The 27,365-nt window shown below is 37.4% G+C and overlaps 1 protein-coding gene across 2 annotated transcripts; it reads right to left on the bottom strand.

Moving 5' to 3' along the window:
- Positions 1 to 167: 167 nt before the first annotated feature.
- LOC144967924 (uncharacterized) lies at positions 168 to 27,343 on the bottom strand. Of its 2 annotated transcripts, XR_013644484.1 has the most exons (15): positions 26,872 to 27,343; positions 25,921 to 26,156; positions 24,821 to 25,016; positions 23,450 to 23,598; positions 23,148 to 23,208; positions 22,127 to 22,194; positions 21,247 to 21,424; positions 18,650 to 18,755; positions 15,391 to 15,458; positions 13,622 to 13,661; positions 12,879 to 12,976; positions 10,617 to 10,829; positions 9,839 to 10,029; positions 2,147 to 4,005; positions 168 to 1,180 (listed from the first exon to the last, which is right to left on the bottom strand). XR_013644484.1 is itself a non-coding variant. In XM_078905704.1 (14 exons), exons 1-14 carry the CDS (start codon positions 26,953 to 26,955, stop codon positions 3,555 to 3,557), a joined length of 2,139 nt encoding a protein of 712 aa, XP_078761830.1. In that variant the 5' UTR covers positions 26,956 to 27,343; the 3' UTR covers positions 168 to 3,554. The 2 variants fall into 2 exon arrangements, 1 of the variants encoding a protein (XP_078761830.1); XM_078905704.1 differs by having other exon boundaries at positions 168 to 4,005.
- Positions 27,344 to 27,365: the final 22 nt, after the last annotated feature.

Raw genomic sequence — 27,365 nt, 5'->3', positions numbered from 1 at the left:
CCAGGGCAAAACCAAGTAGTCTCATTCCAAATTCCAAGACAAAGACAGAAAGCATGTTGGAAAACAGATAAGGGGATAGAAGACACAGTATGTACCCCCATGTCCACTATGGGAGGTCAGGAACCCTCCCAGAAAAATTAAAAATCAACAATAACAAAACTAGAATACAAATATAGAGATTGTATTTACATCAATTCAGAGCATTCATGTAAAATTGGTTGATTTTTAGTTTTCTTTCGAATTATAAAACAAACTGCCAGGATCACTAGAAGAAAATAAGCGTTACGAAATAAATCAAGTTTTTTTTCTTCTATAAAAGGAGAGAATTAACTGAGTATACGACACTAATAGTACCTCTAAATCAAGTTAAAATAATACTAGTAAAATGAAAATTTATATCATTAGCAGTATTAGCAGATTTTTTAAAAAATTGTATAGATAACTACACAATCTAAACATAAGTGGACCAAGCATTTGTAAGATAACTTGAGTGGAATTATAGACAAGTGGGCGACCCACATTTTAAATAGGTCTTAGAAAAGCTAGTAAAATGCTACTTTTAACAAATAACATTGTGAAATTGAATGTAAGCTTCAAATCAATATTCGAAAACATAATATGGACATTTTTGTTTTTGTTTTTAAGGGTTTTACGGCGCTTGCAACACATTAAGGTCATATCAGCACCAGTAAAAAGGAAGAAAATGGGATAGTAAAAAGTTATATAATTACAATTAAAGCACAAAAGAAAAGGAAAGACAAAGGGGAATTGGTTCAAATAGGGAACAGATGTAGATTCCAAAAGCACACCGTCAAAGTACTTAGTTTGAGATCACCTAAAAGTCTCACCCAGACACAAGCACAGGTCCCAACTAAGAGGAACACACCTAAATGTTTACCAATCATATAATATGTAAACTAAACATAATACAATGTATAACAGAGAGATGATTTACAAGGAAAAAAATATCATCTCCCAAAACTATAACTATACATTCGACTGTTTCCCTCTCAGCCAAGGACTCCGACCAAGGTCAGGACAAAACCAAGCAATCTCATTCCAAGACAAAGACAAAAAGAAATTGGAAAACAGATAAGAGGGGATAGAAGACATATTATGTACCTCCCTGCCCGCTATGGGAGGTCAGGATCCCCACCCAGATGGACATTTTTGGTTTCCCCTTTATCAACAAAACAGGATGAATGAAACACTACAGATGAATGAGATAATGTGGTCGTGGCGTTGTTTAGATGAATGAACAAAAACATTGTTGGGGCAGGACATAGTCTGCTCCTTTGTAAGAAAGCACAACTTAAAATAGAACAGTAGATACAGTGGAACTTGGATACAACGGGGAATAGTGGGACTAGTAAAAAAAATCCCCATTGTAGCCGAGTCAGGTTATATCCATGCAAACAGAATTTGAAGGGAAGCAATATTGAGGGGAGGGGGGGGGGGGGGGGGGAAGAACAAGGAACATATTTCAACAAAAAAAGTTACCTCCCTAAGTATATATCGAATTACCTCCTAAAGTAAATAAATCAGACGACTTGATTGGAACTGCCGTTCCTGTATTCCCCCACCCCTACCCCAAATCACCATACCCGTCCCCTCTTCCACCTACTTCAGGACACAAGGCGGGTTGTTGGAACAATGCAACTGTTAATTCTACCTTCACTCCTTTCCTCTGCTTTCCACCCATTCCAACTGCGCCACTGACATTCACTAAGTTCACTTCAAAACTCAAGTAGCTCACAGTCCTAGCCTCTGACTTCACATAGAGCTCTTCACCATCTCACTTCTCATTGGACATAATTACTTAAATCAGTCAGTCACAAGATGCACATCCCTCACTCTATGAGTAACATATTAGACCTAAGTGTATCAACATGTTGATCGGTCAGTCATGCGCCTATCATTAGCCTTTTATTGCATCGCTGTGGATACACAAAGTTCAGAAAGAAACGTCAATAGTAAACACAACAACTGCAATTCGCCTACTCCCACTTCATCTCTGTCCCAATAACTTATGTGTGTCATGTGTGCCTTCCTCTTTTCTTCTCGAGTATGTAAGTTTCCTCAACTGGGTACTAAACTTGAAACTCACCCCGCCCCATTCATCCTGTTTTGTTGATAAAGGGGAAACCCAAAAACCCAAAAATCTGTTTTCGTATATTAAATTGAAGCTTACATTCAATTTCACATTGTTATTTATTTCTTCAATCTTGAGCAGCAACATTTACATTTCTTTTAACAATCAAATTAGACTTTTAGAAAGAGTATTCATTTTTTAAGATAACAAGAGTTCACACGAAACTCTGACATTGTGCCCTGAAACAAAAATTCCATTAGGCCCACGGAGCCAGAGTTTATCCCAGTTTCTATGGCGTGAAATGGACAATAGCAATTGCTTGCTACATTTGGATAGGACACTAGTCTATTGCAAACCAGATCAAAATACCCAGCTACCCAATCACAGCTCGGTGGACAGAAAAAAATTATCGACCTCACTTGGAATCGACCTCGGCCCCTTTGTGCGTGAAGCGAGTGCTCTATCAACTGAGCCATCAGGGATCCATCCAAAATTGACCAGGACATTTTGTAAAAAAAAATTTTTTTTTAAAGAGAGAAAATGAACATAAGAGTTCTTTTTAATTTATGGGACAGTCAACTTGTCTTTTATAGAATCCAATTAAAAATTATTCCCAGGATTGTAATTTATGAGTCAAGACATTTTTGTTTTTCAATTTTCCAATTATAATTTTCGATTTTATTGACTGCAAATATTTAGATGTTTTGAGCTGGTCTGCATCCCATTCTCAATGGGGGGGGGGGGGGGGGGGAGGGGGAAATCAGACAATATTTGGAAGTTATATGACATACTAACAGACAAATCCTATAATAATAAGCACATACTATTGCCCTTTAGCGCTTATATATATATATACCAAGAAGACTTGATAGAGCAAGCTAACGTGTTTTGAACAGATCTAATTAGAGTTTGAGAGCACAGTAGGGATCCCAATACTCAGTTGCTAGAGCACTCACCTTAAAAGAACATAGCCGGTATCTGCACTAAGTGCAGTTGAGGTTTTTCCTGTCCATCAGCAGTGAGAGCAGTGATTGAGTTATAAGGTAACTTGATTGAATTTGATGGAGAGTACTTTGTAATACACTAACATCCCATCTAGAGGGTCTCAGGCAATTGCTCCTGTCAACAGGAACATATTTCTTCTTCTTCATATATCTTCTGATCTTGGAAAACCAAAATCATGTATATGGAACCTAACATTCAGATAATTTTCTATTAATATTCTTTAATTTTTCTCAAAATTCTACTATTCATTTGAAGTTATGTACTACCTTATTTCATTTCTAAGAAAGCTGAAAAAAATTTTTTAATCACTTCCTATTCACAATTTCTTCACTTTTATTGATTTACTCCAAAATAGAGAAATCTAATAATTTTTTACATTCCAGTGGGTGTGCGTGTGGGTGTGTGTATGTCTGTGTTGGGGGTGGGGTGGGGTGAATATATAAACAGGGGCAGCTCGTCAAGATAACAGAAAGTTTGGTGGGAGAAGACCTTTTGGTGGCTCAATCTTTCCGTTGTTCTGTAAAGCACTTTCTAGGAAAATCTCCAACCGTCCAACTGTTGACTTGGTTACTGAAACACTCTTCAACTTGGGGAGATATTGTTTATAGAGAATGTGTAAGAGTTTGACAAACTGGATCTTGTATTCCAGGAAGAGAAAATGTCCAGTCACAAATAGAACATCATAGACCATAGAGGCTGTGACATCTGGTTGAGGTTCCATGTTTAGGGTCCTTGCCAACCACATCCAAGCGTTGTGAACCCCTAAAGGATGCTGGGTTTGGGGGCCTTTTGGCAGTGGTGAGGTCACCATACAGGCACAGTACAGGTGCATCAGGCCAGACATCCGATGCAGGAATTTGTCTTGTTCCTCCACACTGTTATCCTCCATGATTTTGTAACCCAAAGACCTGGAAGGAAGACAAGAAAAAATGGTAATACTGTCACATCAAATTGATGGTTTGTTGTTTAAACCATAGAGGCCCGGTGTTTACTAAAAAAAATTCCCCTGAGGCCCAGTGTAAGGGGCATAACTCTTAACAAAAAAATACCAACACAAAGTTTAAAAATTATTAAACGAGAACCAAATGACATAAAATTATAATTTTAATTCCTTTTTATAGCCAGATAAATTTGCTTTCGAATGATATATAACATGACATGTTTTGATTTCAATAAATTGGGAAAAAAAATATTTAAAAAAAAAACTCGTTCCCCGCACCCCCATTCCCGTCATTTTCGTCAATCTCGGACTCCGATTCAGTGTCCGAATCACCTTGATCGGGTGCTAACGCCTCGTCTTGTCCATTCCCACCATCGTTTACATCTTCTCTTTCTAGTTCGATATCGCTTTCATTTCCAAAATCCTCTTCATCGTCTACACCACTCTCCAAAACATCATTTCTAGCGCCACGCAACAAACTCGTGAATGCCATTTTTCTGAATTCGATTACTCACTTGCTATCAACGATATAAACGTGCGGTAAAAAGGAAACGGAAATAGAACGATCGCATGCATTACGTTTACGATGTTTCCGGTTTAGAATAAAACGAAGTGATTCGTTGCAATAACAAAGTAAACATGATCCGTTTTTTCTCGGGGGCGATGCGGGCCTCAACAGTCGCGGGCGACTCCAGGGGAAGTGGGCCTCTATGGGTTAAAGAAATCTAACAATGTTTGTTAAAGTGCTGAATGCATATGGAATTCTTTTAACTCTTTCAGCGCCATTGGCCGCACTATGAAGCCAGAGCAGTGCATCCGGTCTTGAAAGGCAAAAACATAATGTAATCCAATCCTACTGTCTATAGACCTGTAAATGAGCTCTATAAAAATTGACTGAAACTCTTCGACAAACTGAAGATTCAATTATTTTTTTTAAAATAGGGGCATCATTGGAGAGGAGAGTGATAAATACAATATATTAAAATAGTGGGTGTTATTTCTTACTGGAAGTATGACTGCTAAATAAGCATGTCATTCATATAGGTAAAGATGACTTCATCTCAAAATCATATTCCTCAGAGACGCCAATTTTAAATTTGGTTCACAGGAGTTTCAGACACCACTCGTAGGAATTTCAATGCCGAAAGAGGAATTTCCGTACAAAAGAACAAGGAATTGGAATGGTACGTATAGTATAGTCCTAAATAGGTAACTGATTAGAATTATGTTATGATACATAAACACATTGCCAAATACAATCCCAAAGTTTCCTTATTTCAAATGAAGTAAAGCGCCAAAATCAAATGGTAGAGATTGTAGTACTGGTGGTAGTGAGGATGATGTGGTGTTGGTGGTTGTAGTAATAGTGGTAGTGATGATGAAGATGTGATAGTGGTTGGTGTTGTAGTAGTAGTGGTAGGGATGATGATATGGTGGTAGTGGTGGTGGTTGAAGTAGTAGTTGTAGTGATGATGATGTGGTGGTGGTATAGTGGTTGTAGTAGTTGTGGTCATGATGATCATGATGTGGTGGTGGTTGTAGTAGAGGTGGTCGTGATGTTGATGTGATGGTGATTGTAGTACAAATGGTAGTGATGATGATGTGGTAGTGGTGGTTGCAGTAGTAGTGGTAGTGATGATGTGGTGGTGGTGGTTGTAGTAGTAGTGGTAATGATGATGTGCTGGTGGTGGTTGTAGTAGTAATGGTAGCGATAATGATGCTGTAGTGGTGGTTGTAGTAGTAGTAGTAGTAGTAGTAGTTGTTGTACTTGTAGTGATGATGATGTGGTTGCAGTAGTAGTGGTAGTGACGATGATGTGGTGGTGGTTGTAGTCGTAGTGGTAGTCTGGTAGTGATAATGATGTGGTGGTGGTGGTTGTAGCATTGGTAGTGATGATGATGTAGTGGTGGTATAGTGGTTGTAGTAGTTGTGGTTGTGATGATAATGATGCGGTGGTGGTTTTTGTAGAGGTGGTAGTGATGTTGATGTGGTGGTGATGGTGGTTGTAGTACAAATGGTAGTGATGATGATGTGGTAGTGGTGGTGGTTGCAGTGATGAGATGATGTGGTGGTGGTTGCAGTAGTAGTGGTAGTGATGATGTGGTGGTGGTGGTGGTTGTAGTAGTAGTGGTAATGATGATGTGGTGGTGGTTGTAGTAGTAATGGTAGTGATAATGATGTTGTATTGGTGGTTGTTGTAGTAGTAGTAGTAGTAGTTGTACTTGTACTGACGATGATGTGGTGGTGGTGGTTGCAGCAGTAGTGGTAGTGACGATGATGTGGTGGTGGTGGTGCTTGTAGTAGTAGTGGTAGCGTTGATGATGTGGTGATGTTGGTTGTAGCAGTGGTAGTGAGGATGATGTAGTGGTGGTGGTAGTGATGAAGATGAGGCGGTGGTTGTAGTAGTGGTGGTAGTGATGTGATGATATTTGTTTGTTGCTTTAGGTCTCTTCCAACACAATTGAGGTTATATGAGAGACCGCTGAAACAAAAAAAAAACAAGCAATCTAACAAAAATAGTACAAATGTAAATCAAAATCATAACCTAAAGATATCATAAGCTAAATTATAAATAACCAAGAACAAACAGGCAGAAGATTTACAGAAAAAAAAAATATCCCCTGTCAAAAATACAATCACAAACCAAAGAAGCAGGATAGGCTAGTAAAGAGAAGAAGAAACGACATCACTATCGGATCGTACACCCATGTGAACATCATAGGTATATGATTCAAGGGTGATGCTCCCATCCAACCACCCGAGATGTGATGATAATGTGGTGGTGGTTGTAGTAGTGGTGGTAGTGATGATGGTTGTAGTACAAATGGTAGTGATGATGATGTGGTAGTGGTTGTAGTATTAGTGGTAGTGATGATGATGTGGTGGTGGTTGTAGTAGTAGTGGTAGTGATGATGTGGTGGTGGTTGTAGTAGTAGTAATGATGATATGGTGGTGGTGGTTGTAGTAGTTGTGGTAATGATGATGTGGTGGTGGTGGTTGTAGTAGCAGTGGTAGTTGCAGTGATGATGATGTCGTGGTGGTGGTTGCAGTAGTAGTGGTAGTGATGATGTGGTGGTGGTTGTAGTATTAGTGGTATTAATGATGATGTGGTGGTGGTAGTAGTAGTAGTGGTAGTGATGATGATGTGGTGGTGGTGGTTGTAATAGTGATAGTGGTAGTGGTAGTGATGATGATGTGGTGGTGGTTGTTGTAGTAGTAGTTGTGGTACTGATGATGATGTGGTTGTAGTAGTAGTGGTAGTGATGATGATGATGTGGTGGTGGTTGCAGTAGTAGTGGTAGCGTTGATGATGTGGTGATGTTGGTTGTAGCAGTGGTAGTGAGGATGATGTAGTGGTGGTGGTAGTGATGAAGATGAGGCGGTGGTTGTAGTAGTGGTGGTAGTGATGTGATGATAATGTGGTGGTGGTTGTAGTAGTGGTGGTAGTCATGATGATGTGGTAGTGATGGTGGTTGTAGTACAAATGGTAGTGATGATGATGTGGTAGTGGTTGTAGTATTAGTGGTAGTGATGATGATGTGGTGGTGGTTGTAGTAGTAGTGGTAGTGATGATGTGGTGGTGGTTGTAGTAGTAGTAATGATGATATGGTGGTGGTGGTTGTAGTAGTTGTTGTAATGATGATGTGGTGGTGGTGGTTGTAGTAGCAGTGGTAGTTGCAGTGATGATGATGTGGTGGTGGTGGTTGCAGTAGTAGTGGTAGTGATGATGTGGTGGTGGTTGTAGTATTAGTGGTATTAATGATGATGTGGTGGTGGTTGTAGTAGTAGTGGTAGTGATGATGATGTGGTGGTGGTGGTTGTAATAGTGATAGTGGTAGTGGTAGTGATGATGATGTGGTGGTGGTGGTTGTAGTAGTAGTTGTGGTACTGATGATGATGTGGTTGTAGTAGTAGTGGTAGTGATGATGATGATGTGGTGGTGGTTGCAGTAGTAGTGGTAGTGATGATGGTTGTAATTCTAGTAGCAGTGATGATGATGTGGTGGTTGGAGAGAGGGGGGGGGGGGGGGGGGGGGGGAAGAGTCCTTGGAACAATTTGACCTCACCGGAATTTGACGGAAGTTGCCCGGAACCCGGAACTTTTTGCTCCAGACCGGAGTTTTTTCCGGTGAAACCGGAGTTTTGGCATCACTGTATTCCTGCCTCTGGAATTTTTTTGACACAGTCAGAAAAATAATCACTATTTCATTATCATCTTTAACTTCTAGCCATGACCAATTGAATTTATTCCTCACATCTTTATCGATGCTCGACAAGTCTGAATTGCGATCCACGAACAGCTCAGCCATTGTGAGAACATTAGAATTATGTAGCAATGAGCAAACTTGATTTTCAATCAGTTAATGATAGAAAAAAAAACTTAAATAAATATGACTTCAGGCCAATACACTGAATTATTAAGTAGAATGAATTATCAAGAAGAAACTTCGGCAGGCGTAGCAGAAAAATTCAAAGAATCGAAATGAAGATAAATCGCCACAGAACAGCAAGCTCGCTTGGGCTTGAGAAAAACAATGGCAGAAAACGTCCTGATTTGCACGGGAATTAATTAGGCTACTTACCATTGTTCCTTATAATCAGGTACTCAATCAGTGAAGAAACGGTCAACCAGTTTGTTTACAACGTGAGGCAATCGAAATGTGCTTGTAGCAATCTATCCTAACTTTCGATTTGAAGGTGTCTACATAACGGACTTCCGGCATCCGCAATTTACTTTATCATACTTTTGAGACTCGCCAGGTAAGTGTGGTCAATTTTGGCTTAGACGAAACAGTGAAATTTATCGCTCAGTGGCTCAGTTAAAATTGGCTACAGTTGGGATCACGACGGGTTTGGAAAGTGAAAAAATAATTTAACGAAGGATGAGTGAAAATACCCAGGGAAGTGTTCAGACACGCCTTTTATAAAAAGCGTTGCTTTGTCTTGGCAATATATACATCGTTAATATAAACGGTCCCCATGAGCTATGCGTAGTGCTGTGGAACACTCCTAATTACTTTACGGTCATTCGACTACGATTTGTGAATTCTTTCTTTTTTTATTTCTTTCTTTCTTTCTTTCCTTTTTTTAAATATTTGAATTTGACAAATTGACTGATTTCAGTTAATTGACTGAGAATTTACAGGTCTATGTCTACAAAAGTACTATAAATTGAACCAATTGTATCATTTCTTTCATCAGAACATTCAATTGGTCCTAGGGGGTATTTTAATTGAGATTTTGCGCCGTTTTCAAATGTCGTTTTGTCTTAGCTTATCATTCTCATGATGCCTCAATCAGATGTCGGCGGAAATGCGAATATAGCCTCAGCGCTGAAAGAGTTAAGCCATAAAACAAATGAGTCGCAAATTATCCCTGAATCGGTAATGTTAAGAAGAACCATATGGCTAAGTTACTCTTCACAAGCAAAGGGAGTGACATTGATCCCGAGTTCAGATTGTGATTAGGTAGCTGGGTCTGTTAAATCTAGTGAAAAGTACACTGCAATAATTGTTCTATCAAAAGGATAGCAAGCAATTGCTAATATCCATTTCATGCTATTGAAACTGGGAGAAAGTCTGGCTCTGAAGAACTACTCTATAGTGTTAAATGGCCAGTTTGCTACCCCTTAGATAGGACACTATCTATTACAAAGTACTTTTCACCACATCTGAGACCCACCTACCAAATCACTGCTGGGTTGACAAAAGGAACTGTGAGCAAAATGCCTTTTCCTGAAGTATTCACTGACTTAAATGTAAAAAAACTTGGATCTGAGGTCATTCATCCCGATCTACCCACCTGTGATAGTCCTCTGTACTCTGTCCCTCCTGGCGCGTGTTGTAGAGTGGTAGGATGTATGGACAGAAAGCCTGCAAATGAGCCAGAAAGAGGTCCCCGACTATTGGAATTTCCACCCACAAACCAACAATGACAGCTGCAATGGCATATGCTGACTCGTGATTGGAGGTAACCTGTTCTTCTCCTTTTTTCTGAAATTCCCAAAAAATGTATAAAATGGTTGATAACAGTGAAAAAAAAAGATTTCTAAACATTGAAATTATTACTAGGTGGATTTTAAAGGCCTGAAATCCCAAAAATACACCACAAAAAACTGTTTATAGCTCAAATAAAACCAAACATTTCATAACTCATTTCCAGAATCACTATACTCAATGTGATTTGCAATGTTCTATTTGGAAGAGATTTATTTCAAATTTTGTTCAACACTCAAAAAAAAAAAAAGAGCTTTTATATAACGCAATATCCACAAAACGTGCTCAAAGCACTTTACAAGGGGTTCACGACCAACAGCAACAATTAACATGTAAGACGTGACATAACGCCTGTTAGGCGATATTACAATTTTTTTTGGACAGAGACAACGCTGTAAACGCCCAGGTACTTATTTTACACCTAAGTATGGTGAGAGAATGTGAGTAAAGGACTCAGCTATGCACAGAGCGAGGCTCAAACCCATGACTTTCCGATCTGAAAGTGAGTGTCATACCACTAGACCACATAACCGCACTTATTTGGTCCAGACTTCAGACGACCTAGTTTTGATATCATGACTCACCACCAGCATCTTGGCCACCAGATTCTCACAAAAGATTTTTCCTTCCTGAGAATTGTTGAGCGAGACCTGCTTGTTCCCAACCTCTACCAGTTGTCCAGTCAACAAGGCATGGAGACGTCTCAATTTGTCCTTGAGGTGTGATCCACTAACTGGTGATATGGCATTGATGGGGGTGTTGACAGCACGCTGGAGGTCAAACCGGAATTTCTTCATCTGGTGGTTAAGTAAAAAGGAACGAATGTTGACTCTTGCTTGTCAAATTTGAATGACTTAAAATAAAAATGATCTGTGTAATTTGACAATTCTTCAGCAAAACAAGAATTTGATAAAGGATAAATAAAATTTACAAAAAAAAAAAAAAGTTACTTATAACTTCATAGCAGGACTTCTAGATTTAATGAGATCACATCATGTCCTTCACAACCATTTGGCCCATGAAGCTAGAGTTTATACCGGTTTCTATGGCGTGACACGGACAATAGCAATTGCTACCCTTTGGATAGGTCACCAGACTATCGCAAAGTACTTTCCAACAGATCTAACAGATCCAGCTACCCAATCACTGCTGGGTGGAAAGGGGGGGGGGGGGGGGGGGGGGGGGGAGGTGCGAAAAAAATCTTGACTGCTTCCGGGATCGATCTCGGTCTCTGCGTGTGAAGCGAGTGCTCTACTAACTGAACTATTGAGACCCCCCACACCATACAATGACAATTACATAATACATGTCAATTTCTGGGTAATGTAACTTAAAGCCCCTTTAATCTAATCAATTATTATCTCAACTAAAATGCAAAACTGTTCTATTAAAAATTGGTAATAATAAGATTAAATAAATTTTTCAAAAAATTAATTGAGTGAAGAATTTGTTTGTTATCGTTTTATAATACAAAGGTTTTAAAGCACTTTTGGCACTTTCAGGTCATTTCAACACCAGTAAGATGAAGAGGATGGGATAAAGAAACAAATTCTACATTTACAATTAAATGCTTACAAAATCCCATATTCGAAAAAAAAAAAAAAATGAATAACATTACATTAGTGAGAGCTGACAAGGAAAACAAATCATCTCCTAAAAATATTACCATACATTTGACTGTTTTCCAATTGGCTAAGCCAGCACCAGGTCAAAACGAAGTAATCTCATTCAGGGTTCCTACAGCAATGTTGATGTGGTGGTTGTGTTGTAGTAGTAGTGGTGGTAGGGATGGTGATGTAGTGGTTGTAGTAGTGGTGGGTGGGATGGTGATATAGTAGTGGTGAAAGCAATGATGATGATGTGGTAGGAGTGGAGTTTGTAGTAGTGATGGGGGTAGTGACGATGATGATGATGAAATTGTGACGGTTGTGGTAGTAGTGATGATGATGTGGTGGTGGATGTGGTTTTAGTAGTGCTGGTAGTGATGATGATGGTTGTAGTAGTGGAGGTAGGGATGCTGATGTAGTGATGGTTATAGTCGTGGTGGTAGGGCTTCTGATGTGGTTGCGGTTCTAGTAGTGGTGGTCGTGATCCTTATGATGGTAATTATTGCAAGGAAGGTAATGAAAATGTGGTAGTTGTTGCAGTTGTAATGATGATGATGTGATGGTGGTAGTGGTTGTAGTAGTGGTCATAGTGACAGTGACGATGAATTAGTGGTGGTAATGATGATGGTGATGTGGTGGTGGTGATGGTAGTAGTGCTGGTAGTAGTGATGATGATGATGTGGTGGCGGTGGTAGTTGTTTAGAAGTGGTTGTAATGATGTAGTGGTGAGGTGGTGGTGGTGGTTGTAGTAGTGGTGGTAATGACAAAGATGATGAAATGGTGGTGGTTTTGGTTGTAATTGTGGTGGTAGTGATGATGATGATATGGTGGTAGTGGTGGCTGTAGTAGTGGTGGTATTGATAATGACGTTGTATTCATGTTGGTAGTGGTGATGATGGTGTTGTGGTTGGAGTAGTGATAGCACTGATGATGATGTGGGTGTAGTAGTGGTGATCTCGCAAAATTCAAGTAGCTTTCAAGGAGTTTTCAAGATTTTCTGAGTGATATCAAAATCAAGGAGTTTTCACGGAGTGTTTGAATTTAAGGGGGCAGCAGGAACCCTATATCATTGCAAAACAAAGACAGAGAGCAAAATGGAAAAGGAAAACAGATATAGAGGGATTGAAGGCACAGCAGAAAGGACCTCCCTGGGTGAAATACTTATACTGTGAGTGAAAAAAATCATTGATTTTATTCTTTAAGCGTCATGATGCTCCATTCAACTAATCAATTACTTACATCTGTGTTTGAAATGAAAGCTTGAGCTGTCTTGTCTACCTCAGACAGCAGCTTGTATTTGATAGTGAACTCATTCAGGACATAGGCCAATGACTGAACTGGAAGCAAAACAAGAGAGTTCTTTTGTCATTCAAAATGTTCCAAAATAAAATTGAAGATTTTAATCTTTATAATTCAAATTTTTGTTTTGTCAGTTACAATAAATTAGCCTGTAAAATGACACAGTAGAATTGAACAAAATTTCCTCGCGATTGCATTAATGGTCCATTAAAAATCTTTAATTTTTTTTTTAATTAATAATAATAATAATAATAATAATAATAATAATAATAATAATAATAATAATAATAAATAATAATAATAATAATAATAATAATAATAATAATAATAATAATAATAAAATAAGGAATTGCATGCTACCCTCTTGCTAAGAACCTAGCTTATTGCAAAACACTATCTGCCAGATGTGATTTTAGACCAACCTTCCCAATCACAGCTGGGTGGATTTATAGGTCAGAAAAATTTGAAAGTAGCATAGTCGAACTTGGTATATTTGCTATTTGGGAGCTACTTCGCCTCTATCCCTCAACAATTGTGTTGACATTTGGAAAAATAACTTCCCACCTTATAAATAAATTGTGAGTTTGTATATCAAAAGAAAATGCACTTTCATAGTAAACATTTTCCACTAAATTTGGTGCAATATATCTTTTTTTCCTATATAAAAAAAAAAGTTCCAATACCTCCTAAATCTTGAGCAGCTTCTGCTTCCAACTTTTTTTCCTGAAAAAAAAAAGAAGATATACTGTTATTGCCATAGCCATTATCATATTGTAAATACTATGTAGACCAATTTTTGGCTACAAATAGAGATCGGCATGACACAAAGACCACAATGGAAAATAAAATAATTATAGAAGAATGCAGCAAGTTACAAATGTCTCCTCGCTCAATTACAGTAAAACAAATGTCCAAATGTAAAAGTCGAGATGATTACCAAACCATATAATCAGAACTTGGATAAAAACATTGTCGAAGAGATTTAATAGCAACATGCAGATCTGTCAACCCTTCATAATCCAAAAGTGGAATCAGAACGTCAGAAAGTAGACATTTGAGACAAAAAAATAGGAATCTTTTAACAATAGATATTTCTGTATCAAAATGACCACCAACTTTGCCACCAAAAACATAAAGACAGTATTCAGGCACAGCTGGAAAAACTACATATATGGAATGGGGAAGGGGAAAAGGAGTGCAATTAATTTTCCTACTTAGCGCCCTTTTGGCAATCATTTAAACAAAAAATTCACCTTTTTTAACCCCCCCCCCCCTTCCTTCATTTTTTTCTCCTTTCCGTTATCATCATTTTTGAAAATCGGAATTGTAGAGACAAGGGTGGAATAGTGAAAAAGGAAGAGTGAAAATAGGAATGATTCCTCCCAAAGTGGAAGGGTTGGCAGGTAGGCATATGAAAAATGCCAATAATCAATACAAAATGAAGCCCCCCACAGATGACAGGAAACCACTATATTTCCAACTACTCTTAATTTTTCCTACTTTGTAAGGTGTGACCCCACTGGAATCAGCTGCTATGAGGTTTTGTGGTATGACACTCGCGTTCGAATCGGAAGGTCCTGGGTTCGAGCCTCGGTTTGCGCATAGTTGAGTCCTTGGAAAAGGTTCTTTACTCACATTCTCTCACCGCACCCAGGTGTAAATTAAGTACCTGGCCGTTAACAGCGTTGTCAAAGTCCGCAAAAAATTGTAATATCGCCTAACAGGCGTCATGTCTCATTCTACATATTAAGTGTTGCTGTTGGCTAGGGACCCCCCTGCAAAGCGCTTTGAGCATGTTAAGTGGATATTGCGCTGTATAAAAGCTCAATTAATCATGCCAAGGTGGAACAGATGTGATGGAAACTGAGTTTGAAGTATAAAAGATCAAATTTGGTTTAAATTGTTATGCTCTTGTTATGAACATAGCAGTCCTTTCAGAAGCATGGAGCCAGAGTTATTCCCTGTTTCTGCAGTGTGAAACAGACAAAAGCAACTGCTTGCTACCTTTTAGATAGGATGCTAGGATGTCTACCGCAAAGTACTTTACATCAGATCTAACAGACCCAGCTGCCCAATCAATCACTGCTGGTTGGACATGGGGGTCAGAAAAAAAATCTTGACTCCTCCCAGAATCTATCTCAGTCCCTTTGTGTGTGAAGTGAATGAACTGAGCTATTTGGGATCCCCAATGTATAAATAGAGCCTTTTAAATAGAGAAAAACTCATTGCAATAATGATCATTTTGATAAAAAATTATTTCATCTTTATCGTCTCATACCTCATAGAATATCACATGGGGTTTACTGGGTCACATTTGCCACCAAAAATTTAATTTAAAAAAAGGTTTATTCCTGTTCCTCAAAATTAAAATGAAAAACAAAACAAAAAAAAAAAAAAAAAAACGGAAAAGAGGCCCCATCCCCCCTCTCTCTTCTCAATATACAGCATTTACCTCCTCCTTTTTCTTTGTCTCTTGTTCTTTTTGTGCATCTTCAGATTTTTTTTTCTCCTCAGCATCAACTAAAATGGAAAAGGAAGAGATAAAGATAGGATAACAAAAAAAATTAGTGTCAAGTTCAATGGAGATTCAATTGAGCGTTTGTTTCATTCATGGGTGCCAGCAGGAAGAAGTACTGAAACCTGAAACTAAAATCTCGACACTTTGCCAAACCTGAAAATGTTCCTACTGAAAATGCGCCCTAAACTTTACTCTTATTTCATCACCGTTTTTATACCATTATTAAATGATTACACAGCAAACATATTGACACAATGAGGAAATTAATTTGATTTTAAAACCAACTTATAATACACAGTGAAATACTCACAGTGCAGTTGTCTCTCTCTAGGGGAGCCAAAGAACAGAGAAAGACAGAGCGTACTCAAAACATCGAAACCGGAGGTATTTGACTTCGAGATATCGCGAAACCGGAATTCGGGCATGAACCGGAAAACTGGCACCCATGGTCTCATTCCAGACATTGATCACATGATTTGTTTATTATTCAAATATATTTTCTTAACATACATTGATTTATACTTTATACCTTAACCCTCTCCTTACCACCTACAGCAAAATCGTCACATTTGTTACGACACAATATACATTTTTCTTATTGAGATGTATATTGTACATCACAATGATCTTTGTTTAATCAATAAGAACATAAAATTGTTTTGTATAGAGCTTGTTTGAGTTTTTTAAAAATCAATTTTCCGCTGGGTAATCCTGTCATTTTTGGGAAAATACCGAAAATGATCTGTCAGGAGAGAGTTAAGGCTGATTTTTTGGGATTTTATTTCTTGTAATATTTCTTTTTGCTTTGTCTGGCACTGTTTCATGCACATATTTTCAGATGTATAGGAACTGAAGGCTTTGTTGAACACATGAGATCAGGGTAACGAAATGGCAGTACATAATGCAACACTTTTGAAATTGCTTCCAATATTTTGGATATTGCATTCATTCTCTTCCATCCAGCCAAAACTAGATTTAACGTATCAGTCATCCAAATTTATGCAACGCGAAAAAGTCTCGTTATCAAGTAATGAAGTTTCAGTAAGTATCATATAATCAATCTTCCGACGCCCAACGATAAATAACTTTTGTGTTTCATCAGTTCCTCAAAATCAACATGTACGCAGAGTTTTTTTAATAAACACTCGCTATACCCAATGGGTAATATAAGATTCTTTAACTTCTGTACTGGAAATTGTGAACTGTCATTTGTCAGTTTTAAGATTATTTTGAATTTATCTTAACAAAAAAAAACTGATGATTTTTTTTCCAGAGTCCAGCAGTGATTGGGCGACTGGATCTGTTAGATCTGGTGGAAAGTAGTTTGCGATAGACTACATCCTATGAAACACATAGCAGCATTTGCTATTACAGAATAAACAACAACTCCACAGACCTGATGAGAGAGAGAGAGAGAGAGAGAGAGAGAGAGAGAGAGAGAGAGAGAGAGAGAGAGAGAGAGAGAGAGAGAGAGAGAGAGAGAGAGAGAGAGAGAGAGAGAGAGAGAGAGGAGAGAGAGAGAGAGAGAGAGAGAGAGAGAGGAGAGAGAGAGAGAGAGAGAGAGAGAGAGGAGAGAGAGAGAGAGAGAGAGAGAGAGAGAGGAGAGAGAGAGGAGAGAAGAGAGAGAGAGAGAAGAGAGAGAGAGAGAGAGAGAGAGAGAGAGAGAGAGAGGAGAGAGAGAGAGAGAGAGAGAGAGAGAGAGAGAGAAGAGAGAGAGAAAAGAGAGAGAGAGAGAGAGAGAGAGAGGAGAGAGAGAGAGAGAGAGAGAGAGAGGGAGAAGAGAGAGAGAGAGAGAGGAGAGAGAGAGAGAGAGAGAGAGAGAGAGAGAGAGAGAGAGAGGAGAGAGAGAGAGAGGAGAGAGAAGAGAGAGAGAGAGAGAGAGAGAGAGAGAGAGAGAAAAGAGAGAGAGAGAGAGAGAGAGAGGAGATGTTGGAAGGAGAATTAGGTATACAGCGAGTAGAAAGGAAGAGAAGAGGAGTAGTAAAAAGTTAGAATACAAGAAGATCAAGAGAAAGAAGACATAGAGGGAACGGGAACAAATAGGGATCATCAGATGTAGATTCAAAAGATGACCACAATGTACTAGATTGAGATGACTAAAGATCAACGGAGGAAAGAAGAGAGATCAACAAAGAGGAGACAGTCAAATGCTAGCATTAACATTAAGAAAAGTAGAAAAATATAATACACAAAGAGAGATGAGTACGAGGAAGAAAAATAGTTTGTTTTTGTTTTTAAGGGTTTTCCGGCTTTCAACACATTTAGGTTATATCAGCGCCAGTAAAAAGGAAGAAAATGGGATAGTAAAAAGTTCTAGAATTACAATTGAAGCATCCAAGAGAAAGTAAGACATAGGGGAACTGGGAACAAATAGGGATCATCAGATGTAGATTCCAAAAGCATACCACCAATGTACTTAGTTTGAGATCACCTATAAGTCTCATCCGGACACAAGAACAAAATCCAACAAAGAGGAACACACTCAAATGCTTACATTATACATTAAAAAATAACAAATATACTAATACACAACAGAGAGATGATTTACAAGGAAAAAAATATCATCTCCCAAAACAATAACTATGCATTTGACTGTTTCCCTCCCAGCCAGGACTCCGACCAGGGCCAGGAAAAAAAACTAAGTAATCTCATTCAAAGACAAAGACAGCCAGCATGTTGGAAAACAGATATAAGGGGATAGAAGACACAGTGTGAACCTCCCTGCCCGCTATGGGAGGTCAGGATCCCCACCCAGAGAGAGAGAGAGAGAGAGAGGAGAGAGAGAGAGAGAGAGAGAGGGAGGGGAAGAGAAAAAGAGAGAGAGAGGAGAGAGAGAGAGAGGGGGAGAGAGAGAGAGAGGGGGAGAGAGAGAGAGAGGGGGGGGGAGGGAAACTTGTTCTGATGATTTTACTGGAGCCCTTAATCTAATTGTATTTAAAATGATTAAAAATAGAAAAATAAAAAAAAAAAACACACATACACACACACTCACACACACAGTTACACCATGTAAAATCCTCTATTGATGACCGAAATGGAAAATAAATTATAAATAAGAAATCTTTGAACTCTGTACACAAAACAGGAAATAATTCAGTGTTTCTTGTAAGGCCCAGTACCAAGTGATCAATAGATTGGTAGCAAACTGCTTCCCCCATGGTTGGGTATTTGATGAAAGTATATCAATACTTACCTATACATTTCTTCAAAATCAGGACAACTTGGTGACTTTTTTCTTTGTCTTCCCTGGCCTTTGCGAGCTGTTCATCTGTCACTGACGAGGTTGCTCCTGAGGACAGCTGGTGGAATGAAAAACAAAAGGGATTAAAATTGTTGTTTTTTTTTCATCTGCAGAATCTTTCAATCTTTAATTAATCTCTTTTAGGTCTGTAGGAGAAACACTCATATGAACAAAGGAAACTGTGTGCTAATCGCCTTTCCTAGGTTTGCCTGGTCATTAAAGACTTAATTTAATTTGTGCCGCTAGTCCAAAACTAATCTATTACACAATGACACACAGCTATATGATGATCTGGTGGTAGGCATTACAAAAAATTAACTTCACTCAGTTCTTGCTCGCCATAAGTTGGCAATGAGCAATTTTAGAGATTAATGTTATTGTAATGTGAACATTACTTATTTTGTCTATCTATAAATATAGACACAAATATAATTTTAAATGGAGGAAATAAGTTATATTAAGAGTTAGAAAATGTGTACTCTTGAGAGTTAAAGATAATTGCGCTTACATGTCAATGTAATGTACATACATGAGTTTAACAGCTTTACAAAAGAACAAAATACTAAACACTGAATGTTTCAGGCTAAAAACCCTTCTTCAGCCAAGAACAAATACATGGATAATGGTAATACTTCATATATAATCCAAATAGACAAGAATATTTATTCACTTTGTGGTTATTCTTTTTAACTTTCTGGATGTTGAAATAGTACGAGTGATACAATTCATTGGTAGTGCGGCAATGTGGTCTTGTGATATCACACTCGCTTTCAGATCAGATGGTCCTGGGTTCGAGCCACGCTTGGTGCACAGTTGAGTCCTTGAAAAAGGCTCTTTACTAACATTCTTTCACCGTACCCATGTGTAAAATGAGTAACTGGCCATTGACAACGTTGTCCCTGTCAGAAAAAATTGTATTATAGCCTTACAGGCATCATATCTCATTCGAGATATTTTTTAAAAAGAGCTTTGACCATGTTTAGTGAATATTGCACTATTTAAAAGCTCAAGTTTATTGATATCAGAATATTATGATTGTACATTATATGATTCATTGTGCCATTGTTTCCATCTACGTTTTTGACGTTGGTTTGTTTTACATTTATTTGAGTGTATTGAAAAGAAAGGAAAAAGAGTAGAAAGGATGCAACTCTTCTACATTCCAACAGACATTGTTATATTCTAAAACACTTTGATTGCTTTTATTATTATGAAATTGTATAACATTAAGAATCTGGATTAACATAAATGTACTTTCAGGGTTGCCGATTCAGGAGGCCAAAATATACTGAACTTAAGTGCAAACACATCCACTGGCCCCTATCTGAGCACTGAACCCCAATAAAAAGACATTATGTTACTCATTGCAGTTCACCACGTGATTGGAGAATATACTGAGATGTTTTAACATACTGAATTCCGTAAATTAACGGAAAATCTTGTATTTTCAAACTGGTTGTGATAAGCTATTTACTACTCAAATTCCATTTATTTGTGAATGTTATTCAAGACGCCAGTAAGTCGATTGCTGATTGTATCAATAGAATTGCAGTTCATCTCTCCCAACATGACTAGAAACAATCCATGACTATGAGTCAACCTTATATTTTCATTTGATATTGTGACTTGAAAGAATGTGCCACTAATGAGGAGTCCTGAGTATGTAAGGAAGTCAACAATGTCATGTTGGCTAACACCAGAAGACTGGGGTAGAGTTTTATGGTGGAATACATAATAAAAGATAAATAGATTGGCAGATATAACACCTTAACCATCAAGATTGGTGAAATGGCACGCTGTCAGAATCTAATATGCTTGAGAGTCTAAACAATTTCCACAAAATTTGATGCAAAATAATGCAATTCAAGCTTTCTTTGAGCAAATTATCTTAACTTTAGATAAACAGGTCAAGATAAAAATTAATATTTTTAGAGTGTCGTGTAAGCCTTTAAGTAGCATGAATAATCCAGATTTTATAAAAACGACAAGGTGATCTCCCCCCTCTCCCCCCTTCTCTACAATAAACCAGTTTCACTTTTATTGTCAGCACACAGCAACATCAAAAGGCATGGCATACAAAAAGGTTAAATACCAATTACCACCACTGTCATATTACATTCTTGAGAGCATGTTAATGATTTGCCAAAAAATTAGTCATCAAACAAGAATTGACTGAAATATTTGGGTCTCCTTATTAAAATATGAAATTTCTTCACTTTGCCCCTACATTTTGAAAAATGACACCTCTTAACATATCTATTATATGTTACAGTTCTACTCACAAATGCTGTAAACAGATATTGTGACAAATCTGGTATTGAACAAAAACAATTATATCAGCCTAAAAAAAAAGTACAAAACACAATCAGAAATGTTGATAACTTTAACCTTTCTTTGGCCAACAACAAAAATGTTGACTGAATATATTTTGAACCAACACCGTTCCAGATTACACATTTCTTTTTGAAGATGTCACAAATCTATATTAATTTTAAAGCCAGATTCAGGCTGCCTAGTATTTATTTTAATTTTGGTGAATAGCTACAAACCTTTTGAGTCAAGTGAGCACAGACTTTATCCAAAACATTCTGATACTTTTCCACCTTATCTGGCAACCTATCCTTGACTGCACATCCATTCAAAGTCTGCGCAAAAATGTCTCGATTTGACTGAATGTCTCCTACCAATGCCTTCCACTCGTTAAACTTCGCCAGCTCTTGTTCACGTCTGAAAGAAATTTCATTTCATCAGATACAACATGAGGCCATAGGGGGACACCAACAATCATTAAATTTTAATTCATCAAAAATGGACAGAAAATGAATCAAAGAGGAAAAAGAAATTAATAATAAAATGTTGAATTAAAAAAAAAAAAGAAAAGAAAGAGAAAAAAAAATTTGTAAGCTGATATGCCACAAACAACAAATATACAATCAGTGTTTTTCAAGAAAAATATGGGGAACAATTGAAATTACAAGGTTTCAATCTACTCTCATATAAATCAAAATATTCAAACACCATATAATAATAGAATATAATTAAATCTAAAAACCTCCATCTATTTTTGTTTAAAATTTAGGTTAAAATATTTAATCAAAATCGAAAAAAGTAAATAAAATTTAATGGCTTAATTTGAGCTAAAAACATCTGTGCATACCAATATTATAAATGTCAGTGGCAAGTTTCCTTTAAACACTCGCCATTGGATTAAAAGATTGAGGGTCTAAACACCAAGTGACAGATAAATCTTTTAAAAGTCTATGTCACCTCCTTTCCCATACAGGCCTTTGAAGCAGAGATGAAATGTCAAGGTTAGAGTTTTCTTTCAATGTAACCGTTCAGTCACTGGCAGCATTCAATACCACTTGACTTAGTTAAAGGATAATAAAGTGTACTCATTCTGCCACGCAACCACTAATGAGAATCTACCTTCTTCTCGCCTCTTCCTCTAGCTGCTCTTTGTGTCTGGCTATTTCTTGCTGTCGGGTGTGAATTTTCTGGTTTAGGAAAAACATAGAGATGGAAAGCTTGAGTGTTTTCAGGAGCATAACAGTGCTTGGGGAGAAAAGAAGATGAAAAAATATCAAAGATTTAAGATGTAGATTTTATATAAACTCGAGCGAGAAACAGGTTTATCATAATAGCTATACATGTTTGTGTAATAATGAATCAAATTGAATGTTTTACCTTCTTTATTAAACAGAAAAAAAACAAACCCATTTTGTACAGAACCCCCCCCCCCCCCCCCCCCCCCAATAAAAAACAGCAAAAATCAAACAAGCAAAAGAACTTGAGAATTATAAGCGAAATATCCACTAAACATGTTCTTAGAACTTTACAAGGGGTTCCTAACCAACAATAACACTTAACACGTAGGAAGAAACATCAGGTCTTTTAGGCAATATTACATTTTTTGTCAGACAGCGACAGGTACTCATTTTACTCCCGGGTATGGTACGAAAATGCGCGTAAAGAGCCTTTTCCATAACTCAACCATACGCCGCTCAGAATGAGTTTCAGGAATATTCCTTTTTTCTAAGATTTAAGATAAATCAACTGCATGAATAACTATGACAACATGTCACTATAACATGAGTTATGATTAGATTAATACTCCGAAGATAAGTGCTGTTAACTTGTTTCAATTTAGTGCTTCTAACCATAACATCAGAATTGATGAAAGTATTGCTTTAAAAACTGGACCAGATTTTAAAACAAAGATGAATTTATTGCCGTTATCTATGTCAAAATAACAACTCAGAATTGATGAAACCATTGCTTTAAAAACTGGACCAGATTTTAAAACAAAGATGAATTTATTGCCGTTATCTGTGTCAAAATAACAACTCTGCCCCCCCCCCCCCCCCCCCCCCGCCGGCATCGCCTACCCCTTACTCTCAGACAGATATATAAAGGGGGTGGGGGTGGGACCACTGTTCTAGGACAATACCTTGTGGTGTTTTACATGGTCTTCTTTCAATCTCTGTAGTTTTGACTGGGTGGCTGCAAGGCTTCAGAAATAAAAAGACAGAAAAATGTTTTAAATCTTAAGGTTTGATCATTTTCTTTCTTGAACTTTTGAACACATGATCAGATATTATTAAATTTTATAACAGATCCACTTGTAAGTAGAACCACATAATCGTGTCAATTGTCCACTGTCTAATTGGAAAAAATAAAATCTGGAGGAGGAAATCGAGACTTTGGCCACATTTTATGAAAATGATATCATCAGTTTTAGTAACAGCTTACCACTCATCCTGTTTTTGTTTGACACGTCCTTCTCTACACTCCACCATGCGATTGATTTTACGTTCAAGCTCTTCCTCTTTAGACTTCATCAGAAAAGATAAGGCACGTTCATGGTCGTCAAATTGCATTGATCGTTTTAAAACACGGAGCTGTGGGAGATTTTATACAATGGAAAGCGTACCTCATAAGTGCATAGTTGATTTTAAAATTATCTAGTTTTCCAATTCAAAATACATGAAGGACAAATTTTCAAAGCCTAATATAAATAGAATATAGAATTTAGATTTTTTCCCCCTTCATTGCACATAGTCTTAACATACTTAACGCACTTCAAAATGCAAAATGATTCATATACTACTGACCTTTTCCCTATACTACCATCACAATGATTATTATTTCATCATTAGCAATGGAAGTACCACTTTTGTCCATTTCCTGTCTGCCCTAACCCCACTGTCACGTTCTCTTCGTTGTTTGTTATCCTCATTTGAGGACGACGTAACACTGCTCTTTTCAGTCAGCAGCAAAGATCAGTCAGCTTGCAATCAAGTCAGCTGACCACTGTGATCCACAGGTTTTGAATCCAAGAGCAAATGAGTTGTATTGTGTTCATCATACCAGCAATATGCCTTGTGAGAGCATATGTTTGTATTTTAAGTAGATGTAGGAAAATTGGTAGAAGTATCGTTCAATGAAATGAAACTATGAATTTTAGTTAATTTGTTGTTGAATTTATAAATTTAATTAAAGATTTCATGTGTGTGGTCTTCCACAACTGTCCCTTGTTTTGTTTTGTTTTTTGGAGGGAGGGGGGAGGGGGTTGTAATAAATGAAAATGATTTAATATTTCACAATGCTCTTTAAAATAATATATCTATTTTTTGTCATTTTGCTAGTTTGATGTCTATTTTCTTTTCATTCTACTTTTTCTTATTCTCCTCTAATTCTCTGCTAGTGTGGGTCTGTGTGGGAGATGACAACCCACAAAACACAACACTTGCCACTCCTATAGCAGCTACCTGAGTCAAGCTATGTAATATTTGTAAAGTGCCCCAAAAGACAAAATAGTGGTCAAAGCTCATCATCAATAAATATGTTTACATTATATACAACCTTACCATCAAAGCTACGCGTAAAAGACAGTGGCAGTGTGGCACAGCAGTATAGTCTTCACCTCTCAACCAGAAGGCAACAATTCCATATCAAACCTGATGTATTGTATGGCCTTCAGCAAGCCATACTACTCTAGCTCATAGGGTGTTGCTACTGCTACTATCATTCAAAGAAAATTTTCTGACAGAGGGATGAAAAACTACTTTTTTAATAATTAAAAAAAAAACAATTTGGCTTGTGTCATCTCTCTACACTAACCTGTGCTATGGAACCCCAAACAGCCTCCTCATCCAAGATGGCACTGGTCGTAATTCCAAACTGAGGGGACACAGGACATGATGTCGCTTGTTTCTTGGGCTGTGAAGATGGTGATGTCGATGACAATATAGAGGTGTTTACATCAGGGGACTGACAGGACTTTACAGGCAAACTTGTATCAAAGACATCCTCTTTGCTGAAAGATAGGGAAAATATTTCAACATAACTTTGAATCTAATGTGTAATTTTTAAAAAATGGTCAGTTCAACTTGTGGCAAAATAATGTATTGTAATTGTAGGCATGTATTCTGGGACCATACAATAATGTGTATGAACATATTCTCAAAGTCTGTGATCTGATTCACAAATCAAAGGCAACATGATATAATTAAATGTTTTTGGACTCCAGCAAGTGGTAAACCTCTTATCTGACAAAAATGTCCACCTATAATCCTCTTTTGGCCTCTTTAATGGGTTCCTTTATAAGTTCATAAACAATACAACTATGTTTGTTTTTGTTTTGTTTTTAAGGGTTTTACGGCGCTTGCAACACATTTAGGTTATATCAGCGCCAGTAAAAAGGAAGAAAATGGGATAGTAAAAAGTTCTAGAATTACAATTAAAGCACCCAAGAGAAAGTAAGACAAAGGGGAATGGGAACAAATAGGGATCAGATGTAGATTCCAAGAGCATACCACCAATGTACTTAGTTTGAGATCACCTATGTCTCATCCGGACACAAGCACAAAATCCAACAAAGAGGAATACACTCAAATGCTTACATTATACATTAAAAATAACCAATATAATAATACATAACAGAGAGATGATTAACAAGGAAAAAAATATCATCTCCCAAAACAATAACTATGCATTCGACTGTTTCCCTCTCAGCCAGGACTCAGACGAGGGCCCGGAAAAAACCAAGCAATCTCATTCCAAGACAAAGACAGAAAGCTTGTTGGATAAGATATAATATAAGGGGATAGAAGACACAGTATGTACCTCCCTGCCCGCTATGGGAGGTCAGGATCCCCACCCAGCAATACAACTATGATAAATAACATAAATGTTAATAAAGCAGACAAGAAGACACTTACGATGGGTTGCTCTTTTCAATTTCATCATCAAGATCAGACAAGGCCTGTGCAATACTTCGAAAGCTCAATTTCGATTGTGTTTTGGTATTGCTGTCATCTGTCAAGGAGCCAGATTTATCAGTGAAATCTTGAAGGGTGAATGACGGGGATTCTAATCCAAAACTCTCATTGAGTGATCTATTCTTCTCCTGATGTGGTCGTGATAACGGTGGTGAAGAAAGGAGGTCGAGCTCTTCCTAACAAAAGACAAATATACATCCTTTTACTTTGGAACTGACTGTTGTACTCCAATTACTGTAATTTTCTTATTAATTGAAATTAAAGCATAATGCCAACTGGGAACTGGATGTAAAATAATCGGTAAAAGGAAAACAAAAAATATTTTATAAGATCTTTTTTAAAAAGGAGTTAGGAATATCAGCATTCATCTACAACAACACAACATAATCCTATAATAGAAGGCAAGTTGTATTGTTGTTTTTTTTTAAAGTGGTGGCATTAGAAATTGAACCCAGAAAGTCATCTTACCAATTTGGCCACCCTGTTTTGTCTAGTCATTGATGACGCATTTTTATACACAATATAATAAATGATTGCCCACCCCTCTATTAATTTTATCACGACAACATCCCAACAACAAAAAGAAATGCAAATGTTGTTTCCGTGATGATTGGAAAGCCGATTGTTCTCCCTGGCCAAATTGATCACTTCCTTTTTACAAAATTCAGTGAGCCCGTCTTTGTTTTTTGGTTGGTGTTGGTAAACTGACAACATTCCTCACTCTCAAACTCTGACGAGCTCTTTGACTTGAGCACTCTAAATCTACATTGATCTAGAGGCGTAGTTCAATGAGTATGAGTTATACTTCAACTAGAGCCTGACTAGACTAGAGATTTAGAGATTAGAGATAACAGTTAACAAACAACGCCGGGCCATGCTCATCATACTTACTCTCAATTGATTGTTATCAAATTTCCTCGAATAAGTCAATTGTCCTTTTGATGAACTTCTCAAAAGTTTAGATACTGAAGACATTTTGTCCTCAACAGTGCGTAGAATTCCAGAAGTCCTCAAGAGTTTGGAATTTAGCCAAAATACTACAGGCCACTGCCCTGCTGCTTCTATTTTACTTTTACTTTTACCGTGTTGACTGTTGAGTTGAAGTGAAAGTAGCCGTCTCTAGTCTAGTCTAGATAGCAAAGTAAAGGCTGCGTCGTAAACTAACCAATAAGAAAAGATAGACTTTGCCAAATATTGGAGATGGGAGTTAAAATAGTTATAATATTTCAACTAACACTTAATTATCACATCAATTTTAGAGAGCAAAAAAAAAAAAAATTAAAAAAAATAAAACAAAGGTAAAATTCAAAGAAGCAGTGGGGTTGTTTATTCTCGCCATTCGCCATCAAATCATATATTGCCTAATTTGTACATTGCATGTCACC

Source organism: Berghia stephanieae, chromosome 3 (assembly GCF_034508935.2).
Source record: "Berghia stephanieae isolate SIO BIC M18660-M18661 chromosome 3, UCSD_Bste_1.3, whole genome shotgun sequence".
Taxonomy (NCBI): Eukaryota; Metazoa; Mollusca; class Gastropoda; order Nudibranchia; family Aeolidiidae; genus Berghia; species Berghia stephanieae.
Note: the sequence above shows the minus strand (reverse complement) of the source record. Positions and strands in the feature narration are given on the sequence as shown.